Source organism: Crocuta crocuta, unplaced genomic scaffold (genome assembly GCF_008692635.1).
Source record: "Crocuta crocuta isolate KB4526 unplaced genomic scaffold, BGI_CrCroc_1.0 scaffold222, whole genome shotgun sequence".
In the NCBI taxonomy this organism is placed as follows: Eukaryota; Metazoa; Chordata; class Mammalia; order Carnivora; family Hyaenidae; genus Crocuta; species Crocuta crocuta.
Genome location: NW_027528806.1, coordinates 1,894,190 through 1,903,668, shown reverse-complemented (window position 1 = coordinate 1,903,668; position 9,479 = coordinate 1,894,190). Strand labels below are relative to the sequence as shown.

General features: G+C 41.3%; 1 protein-coding gene across 3 annotated transcripts in view; it reads right to left on the bottom strand.

Moving 5' to 3' along the window:
• Positions 1 to 9,479, bottom strand: part of ZFR (zinc finger RNA binding protein) — an 85,476-nt gene that overhangs the window by 52,419 nt on the left and 23,578 nt on the right. For all 3 annotated transcript variants that reach the window (XM_077755830.1, XM_077755833.1, XM_077755831.1), the window contains one exon: positions 4,470 to 4,688. In XM_077755830.1, coding sequence (XP_077611956.1) covers positions 4,470 to 4,688 — 219 coding nt within the window. The remainder of the gene's footprint in view (positions 1 to 4,469; positions 4,689 to 9,479) is intronic.

Sequence of the window (9,479 nt, the reverse complement as noted above, 5' to 3'; positions counted from 1 at the left end):
TTTGGTTTCTCCCCCCCCCCCCCCCGCCCCGACTCTCCCCTGCTCGTACTCTGTCTCCCTCTCTCTCTCAAAAATAAACATTAAAAAAAATAAGCAAATATTTTTTAAAAAGAAACAACAACTGATGTAACTGATCAAGGGGAAAACTATATAGATCAATAAACTCTTTTCTGGTCAGTTTTACCAATGTCCTTTGTTCCTTAAAAATGGATAGAAGAGGGGCACCTGGGTGGCTCAGTCTTAATAAACGTCTACAGCTGAGGTTATGATCTCACAGTTGGGGAGTTTAAGCCCCTGTGTCAGGCTCTGTGCTAATATGAAAACCAGGCATCCGAAGATACAAACTCTAAAATCTGTATAGTATATCCATACAATAAAATATTATGCACCCATTAAAAACTATGTATTTCTAAACGTAGATTTTGATTTCTAAATACTTTATTAGAAATCACAGCTCCTTTGGGAAATGGCTGACTGTGAGACTTGGGCAGGAGATGCTTTAAGTGTATGTATCAGTAATATCTTACTGTGCCAAAAACGTTAAAATAAGGGCTCAAAGAATAATGATGCCAAGTCCAAAAGGCTCAGGAGATAGTTTGAAATGGATCCCATTGGCCAAATTTGGGAAAATGTGTGCCTCAAAAAGAAAAATCAGGGTAATGGATTATAGTACACTGAATAAAAAGAATGAGTCCATAGTAATACTAAAGAGGAAAAGGGGGCTCTTCCTTAAAGAGTGTGAAGAATCAACGTAAAAGGATTTTACATTAACCACCAAAAGAACTTGATTCAGTTAAGAGATTTTCAAAGGATCTAACACCACAGAGTGAAAAGTAGTTGGGTAATAGGTCCATAGATTACTCTCAGTTACTTACAAAGTGAAAAAAGTATCCTTAAAATGGAGAGATCTAGCAGTCACCACTTTAACCAGTGGTGGTTAAATCGTATCACCAACAAGGAATTTATAACATTACTTATGTGCTCCTGATGTGATGAAATGCAAAAGTTCATTTAGGTAGTTTTATCGACTAAAAGGCTGCCAAAATCTAAGCATAAAGAAAGCAAAAACTCCAGATTCTGGGATATTCTATAGAACAACTGGCCTTAACTCTTCAAAAACGTCAAGGTCCTGAGAGACCAGATAAAAACAGGAGATTATGCTACATTAAAAGAAACTGAAACTAAGAAGACATAACAACCAAATACAATCCATGCTCCTTGAAAAATCCCGGAATTTAAAACGAAGCACAGGGGTGCCTGGGTGGCTCAGTTGGTTAAGTGTCCAACTTCAGCTCTGGTCGTGATCTCACAGCTTATGAGTTCGAGACCTGGGTCAAACTCTGTCCTGACAGCTCAGAGCCAGGAGCTTGCTTCAGATTCTGTACCTATGTCTCTGTCTCTTCCTCCCCCTTCCACCCTGCCCCGAAAAATAAACAAACACACACACACCCCAAAAAAGAGAAAGAATAACTTTAAAAACAAAAACAAAAATGGGGAGCCTGAGTGGCTCAGTCAGTTAAGCGTCCAACTCCTGGTTTCGGCTCAGGTCATGATCTCCTAGTTCTTGAGCTAGAATCCCCCATCAGGCTCCAGCTGACAGCACAGAACCTGCTTGGGATCCTCTGTTTCCTTCTCTCTGCCCCTCCCCTGCACTCTCTCTCAAAAAATAAATTAATAGACATTAAATAAATAAATAAAACGAAGTACAAACACACCAAACACCTAGAAAGCCCAGCCATAAAAGACCCTTGTGGACACTAAATTAGATAATATCCATGTTCAATTTCATTTTATGATATTTGCATTTAGTTATGTAAAAGAATGCCCTTATTCTTAGGAAATACGTGCTGAAAAATTCTAGGCAAAGCACCAAGTCATCTGCAACTTGTAAATATACTGCTGAACCATTTGAAAATGCATTTTAAGAGATAAAGCAAATATGATAAAATATTAATTGATAAATCTAGATAAATGATATACAGTGACTAGTACCATTTTTTCAACTTTTCTGCAAAGTTAAAATTTCCTAAAATAAAAAAGCTGGGGAAATACAAATGAAAAGAATGATATATCTTACATTAAGTGACATGAAAGAACATTCACAATGAGAAAAGAACAAAATAGTATGCATTAGACAAATTCCTTTTTATAAAAAAAAGTATATGCTATACATGTATATTCCCATGAAGAACAGCAAGACAGACACACACCAAAATGTTAATGGTGGTTAGTAACTAGATGTCCAATGACTTAATTTTTTCTCCTTTTTTATCTATAGTTTCTAGTTTTAAATGTATTTACATGTATTATTCATGTAATATAGAGTAAATAAAAATGATTAACTTCATCCCGTGTAAGATATATTCAAGCAACTGAGACAATGGCAGAGACAGAAAAAACAGGGAGGAAAACATCTGAGAGAAGCAGTAATAGGAAAGGATACTATTGTACTCCTTATTTAGCTGAAGTTAATGTGGACATTTAAAAAAAAAATGTGCCCAGGGGCACCTGGATGGCTCGGTTGATTAAGTGTCCAATTCATGACTTCAGCCCATCATGATCTCACAATTGTGAGAGTGAATCCTGCATTGGACTCTGCACCTGGGCATGGGGCCTGCTTAAGATTCTCTCTCTCCCTCTGCCCCTCGCCTACTCAAAACACACACACCCTCTTTCTCAAAAGAAAAATAAATAAAAAATAAAATAAAATAAAAAATAAAAAAATTTAAATGTGTCTAGTCAGATCCCATTGAAACAATTCCATATATAGTTATAACTGATTAATCAGAGATAAAGAGAGGTAGAAAAGCTGTATCCTGGCAACCCTGAATGACAGGCCTAGGAATAGTAACATTTCCTCACTCCCAATTCATTTCTGCATGGTTGTCACAGTTAACTTATAAATCTGCTCCCACTGCTCCTGTTCTTAAGATTTCTTCTTTGGCATCCTTTTGGCCCAAAGACAAAGACAAACCATAACAGAGCCTACAAAGCTTTTCACAATGAAATTTCCAGCCTCATATCATGATATTTACCCTACATATCCCATATTCCGGCCACAACAAACTGTTTTGCCGAAATACTCCACGTCTGCCTAACTCACTATTGTACCCCTGGTACCCAGCATAAGCTTTTATTTAGCATAGGGTAAAAGTTTAAAAAAAAAAAAAAAAATCTCTGAAAAACAAAAAAAATTTTTTTTTTAAAATTCAGTAGTTAGGCTTCTAACACCAAGCTACAGTAAAGTATCAAGAAAAACTAAAATTGCCCATATTGCTTTAAATGCTCCATGGAACAAAACGGTATTACAAAATAAAGAAAATGCAGAACAAAACAAACCATACAGTAATTAATGCAAGGTTACAGATCTACAAAAAAGCAACATGTGATTATTTTTCCAGTGCAAAAAAAAAGGCGGTTTCATTAAAGCACAAGGATAGGGCCTATGGGCAAAAAGAGCTGCCACAACATATGATTTTAATCACTGAAACACTGCAAAGTACCTCAGATAGAAATGAGAAAAGCAGTGGACATAGTAAGACTTTAGTGATTATATTTCTCTCATTATAATGGCTACTTAAGCAAATACATACTTTCTTTAATAAGATAATAAATATATGATTATTTNCGGGCTCTGTGCTGATAGCTAGCTCAGAGCCTGGAGCCTGCTTCAGATTCTGTATTTCCATCTCTCTCTGACCCGCCCCCACTTGCACACACGCGTGCGCTCTCTCTCTCAAAAATAATTGTTAAAAACTAAAAAACAAAATATAAAGGCTACCTAATATTTTCAAGATTACTTATTCCTGATAATAAAGTTGGTTAAGCGTCTGACTTCGGCTCAGGTCATGGTCTCACAGTTCGTGGTTTTGAGCCCCGCGTCGGGCTCTGTGCTGACAGCTAGCTCAAAGCCTGGAACCTGCTTTGGATTCTGTATCTCCCCCTCTCTGACCCTCCCCTGCTCACGCTGTCTCTGTCTCTGTCTCTCTCTCTCAGAAAAATATAAAACATTAAAAAAATAAAGACATAAATAAATAGAAAAAAATAGCTCCCTGACACAGCTGAAATAAATACAATTTGTCAGTGGTAGTCCCTGAATGTGTTAACCTTAAGTTTTCAAATTCATTTGGAAAAGTCAGGGGGAAAAAAATGACCATGTAAAATACCAAGTGCTATTTTCTCTTACTGCATTGCTAGGCCTAGGACCGATGACTAGCGTTCAAATGCCCAAAGAGCATTGACATTGTTAAAATCTCCTGGCTTAAAAAAACAAAATAAACAAACAATAGCACCACCACCAACAACAACACAACCTAGGGTATGGTCTATTTGTTACATGATGCACATATACCAACAACTACCAATTCAATTCTGGCTACTGGGAGGAAGATCATTCCATCAAACAGCAAGGTAGTTTCTAGTAACTCTCTTATTTGTTCACTCATTTAAACACAGCTTATCTGTCTTACCAGAATAAGTAACTGCCGTGGTACTGTAAGTAGCACTCTGGGTATAGGATGGCACCACAGTAGCCGCAGCTGCCACTGGCTGTACGGTGGAAGATACAGGATAAATGGAGAAAGTAGTGGTAGCTGGACTTGGTGTGGCTGGTTTTATGGCTGTCACTTGTCGAGTTTGCTGGGCTTGTGTATACTGAGTTGCACCTTGGCTATAACCTGCTTTGGGGGCTAAAATGGGAAAGAGACATCAGAAAATTAGAAGGGTGTACCTTAATATTTTTTCTAATTTTCAAGAATATGGTAAACATCGTCGGGCTCTGTGCTGACTGCCAGCTCAGAGCCTGGAGCCTGTTTCAGTCTGTGACTCCCTCTCTCTCTGGCCCTCCCCTGCTCACGCTGTCTCTCTCTCTCTCCTAGAAATAAATAAAACATTAAAAAAAAAAAATTTAAAAAAATAAATAAATAAATAAAAGAGGGGCGCCTGGGTGGCTTAGTCGGTTAAGCATCCGACTTTCGCTTAGGTCATGATCTCGCAGTTCGTGGGTTCGAGCCCCGCGTCGGGCTCTGTGCTGACTGCCAGCTCAGAGCCTGGAGCCTGTTTCAGTCTGTGACTCCCTCTCTCTCTGGCCCTCCCCTGCTCACGCTGTCTCTCTCTCTCTCCTAGAAATAAATAAAACATTAAAAAAAAAAAATTTAAAAAAATAAATAAATAAATAAAAGAGGGGCGCCTGGGTGGCTTAGTCGGTTAAGCATCCGACTTTCGCTTAGGTCATGATCTCGCAGTTCGTGGGTTCGAGCCCCGCGTCGGGCTCTGTGCTGACTGCCAGCTCAGAGCCTGGAGCCTGTTTCAGTCTGTGACTCCCTCTCTCTCTGGCCCTCCCCTGCTCACGCTGTCTCTCTCTCTCTCCTAGAAATAAATAAAACATTAAAAAAAAAAAATTTAAAAAAATAAATAAATAAATAAAAGAGGGGCGCCTGGGTGGCTTAGTCGGTTAAGCATCCGACTTTCGCTTAGGTCATGATCTCGCAGTTCGTGGGTTCGAGCCCCGCGTCGGGCTCTGTGCTGACTGCCAGCTCAGAGCCTGGAGCCTGTTTCAGTCTGTGACTCCCTCTCTCTCTGGCCCTCCCCTGCTCACGCTGTCTCTCTCTCTCTCCTAGAAATAAATAAAACATTAAAAAAAAAAAATTTAAAAAAATAAATAAATAAATAAAAGAGGGGCGCCTGGGTGGCTTAGTCGGTTAAGCATCCGACTTTCGCTTAGGTCATGATCTCGCAGTTCGTGGGTTCGAGCCCCGCGTCGGGCTCTGTGCTGACTGCCAGCTCAGAGCCTGGAGCCTGTTTCAGTCTGTGACTCCCTCTCTCTCTGGCCCTCCCCTGCTCACGCTGTCTCTCTCTCTCTCCTAGAAATAAATAAAACATTAAAAAAAAAAAATTTAAAAAAATAAATAAATAAATAAAAGAGGGGCGCCTGGGTGGCTTAGTCGGTTAAGCATCCGACTTTCGCTTAGGTCATGATCTCGCAGTTCGTGGGTTCGAGCCCCGCGTCGGGCTCTGTGCTGACTGCCAGCTCAGAGCCTGGAGCCTGTTTCAGTCTGTGACTCCCTCTCTCTCTGGCCCTCCCCTGCTCACGCTGTCTCTCTCTCTCTCCTAGAAATAAATAAAACATTAAAAAAAAAAAATTTAAAAAAATAAATAAATAAATAAAAGAGGGGCGCCTGGGTGGCTTAGTCGGTTAAGCATCCGACTTTCGCTTAGGTCATGATCTCGCAGTTCGTGGGTTCGAGCCCCGCGTCGGGCTCTGTGCTGACTGCCAGCTCAGAGCCTGGAGCCTGTTTCAGTCTGTGACTCCCTCTCTCTCTGGCCCTCCCCTGCTCACGCTGTCTCTCTCTCTCTCCTAGAAATAAATAAAACATTAAAAAAAAAAAATTTAAAAAAATAAATAAATAAATAAAAGAGGGGCGCCTGGGTGGCTTAGTCGGTTAAGCATCCGACTTTCGCTTAGGTCATGATCTCGCAGTTCGTGGGTTCGAGCCCCGCGTCGGGCTCTGTGCTGACTGCCAGCTCAGAGCCTGGAGCCTGTTTCAGTCTGTGACTCCCTCTCTCTCTGGCCCTCCCCTGCTCACGCTGTCTCTCTCTCTCTCCTAGAAATAAATAAAACATTAAAAAAAAAAAATTTAAAAAAATAAATAAATAAATAAAAGAGGGGCGCCTGGGTGGCTTAGTCGGTTAAGCATCCGACTTTCGCTTAGGTCATGATCTCGCAGTTCGTGGGTTCGAGCCCCGCGTCGGGCTCTGTGCTGACTGCCAGCTCAGAGCCTGGAGCCTGTTTCAGTCTGTGACTCCCTCTCTCTCTGGCCCTCCCCTGCTCACGCTGTCTCTCTCTCTCTCCTAGAAATAAATAAAACATTAAAAAAAAAAAATTTAAAAAAATAAATAAATAAATAAAAGAGGGGCGCCTGGGTGGCTTAGTCGGTTAAGCATCCGACTTTCGCTTAGGTCATGATCTCGCAGTTCGTGGGTTCGAGCCCCGCGTCGGGCTCTGTGCTGACTGCCAGCTCAGAGCCTGGAGCCTGTTTCAGTCTGTGACTCCCTCTCTCTCTGGCCCTCCCCTGCTCACGCTGTCTCTCTCTCTCTCCTAGAAATAAATAAAACATTAAAAAAAAAAAATTTAAAAAAATAAATAAATAAATAAAAGAGGGGCGCCTGGGTGGCTTAGTCGGTTAAGCATCCGACTTTCGCTTAGGTCATGATCTCGCAGTTCGTGGGTTCGAGCCCCGCGTCGGGCTCTGTGCTGACTGCCAGCTCAGAGCCTGGAGCCTGTTTCAGTCTGTGACTCCCTCTCTCTCTGGCCCTCCCCTGCTCACGCTGTCTCTCTCTCTCTCCTAGAAATAAATAAAACATTAAAAAAAAAAAATTTAAAAAAATAAATAAATAAATAAAAGAGGGGCGCCTGGGTGGCTTAGTCGGTTAAGCATCCGACTTTCGCTTAGGTCATGATCTCGCAGTTCGTGGGTTCGAGCCCCGCGTCGGGCTCTGTGCTGACTGCCAGCTCAGAGCCTGGAGCCTGTTTCAGTCTGTGACTCCCTCTCTCTCTGGCCCTCCCCTGCTCACGCTGTCTCTCTCTCTCTCCTAGAAATAAATAAAACATTAAAAAAAAAAAATTTAAAAAAATAAATAAATAAATAAAAGAGGGGCGCCTGGGTGGCTTAGTCGGTTAAGCATCCGACTTTCGCTTAGGTCATGATCTCGCAGTTCGTGGGTTCGAGCCCCGCGTCGGGCTCTGTGCTGACTGCCAGCTCAGAGCCTGGAGCCTGTTTCAGTCTGTGACTCCCTCTCTCTCTGGCCCTCCCCTGCTCACGCTGTCTCTCTCTCTCTCCTAGAAATAAATAAAACATTAAAAAAAAAAAATTTAAAAAAATAAATAAATAAATAAAAGAGGGGCGCCTGGGTGGCTTAGTCGGTTAAGCATCCGACTTTCGCTTAGGTCATGATCTCGCAGTTCGTGGGTTCGAGCCCCGCGTCGGGCTCTGTGCTGACTGCCAGCTCAGAGCCTGGAGCCTGTTTCAGTCTGTGACTCCCTCTCTCTCTGGCCCTCCCCTGCTCACGCTGTCTCTCTCTCTCTCCTAGAAATAAATAAAACATTAAAAAAAAAAAATTTAAAAAAATAAATAAATAAATAAAAGAGGGGCGCCTGGGTGGCTTAGTCGGTTAAGCATCCGACTTTCGCTTAGGTCATGATCTCGCAGTTCGTGGGTTCGAGCCCCGCGTCGGGCTCTGTGCTGACTGCCAGCTCAGAGCCTGGAGCCTGTTTCAGTCTGTGACTCCCTCTCTCTCTGGCCCTCCCCTGCTCACGCTGTCTCTCTCTCTCTCCTAGAAATAAATAAAACATTAAAAAAAAAAAATTTAAAAAAATAAATAAATAAATAAAAGAGGGGCGCCTGGGTGGCTTAGTCGGTTAAGCATCCGACTTTCGCTTAGGTCATGATCTCGCAGTTCGTGGGTTCGAGCCCCGCGTCGGGCTCTGTGCTGACTGCCAGCTCAGAGCCTGGAGCCTGTTTCAGTCTGTGACTCCCTCTCTCTCTGGCCCTCCCCTGCTCACGCTGTCTCTCTCTCTCTCCTAGAAATAAATAAAACATTAAAAAAAAAAAATTTAAAAAAATAAATAAATAAATAAAAGAGGGGCGCCTGGGTGGCTTAGTCGGTTAAGCATCCGACTTTCGCTTAGGTCATGATCTCGCAGTTCGTGGGTTCGAGCCCCGCGTCGGGCTCTGTGCTGACTGCCAGCTCAGAGCCTGGAGCCTGTTTCAGTCTGTGACTCCCTCTCTCTCTGGCCCTCCCCTGCTCACGCTGTCTCTCTCTCTCTCCTAGAAATAAATAAAACATTAAAAAAAAAAATTAAAAAAAAAAAAAAAGAATATGGTAAACATCAATTGTAAATTTGATGCTAGCAGTTTTTTCTTAGCAAAAGGGTTGAAATTCTTACTACCAGTTGAATAAAATATAACATCTATATAAATTCATTTACTATTCCATTCTCAGATGCTTTCTATGTATTTCCAAAATGGCATTTTGTCCAAATTTACAACTAACTGAAATAGCAGTACTACTTAAATAAGGTGTGTATGTTTAGGCTAATCGGTCTAACTTGAGCATTATGCTTAATAATAGGAACAGCAAGCCTCAAATATGTATTTCAATTCAGAATAAAAATTTCAACGTTTAATTACATGGAACTTGTTCAAATACACTTGATCACATTTTCATTATTTGTCCATAGTGAACTTCAGTCTAATTACAACTCATAAGGTGACACTGACTTAAATCTTCAAATGTCCAATAGCTTGTGTGCGGTTGTTCTTAAATAGCTAACATTTAGGTTTCTGCTATTTTTGACCATATTCAAAACAAATGTATGCTTTAAGAAACTTAAGAACCTTATTATTAATGCCTAAATTAATAATTAATCACTTACTAACAATCATTAAGGCATACAAAGGTAATTCCTGATAAAGGACAAA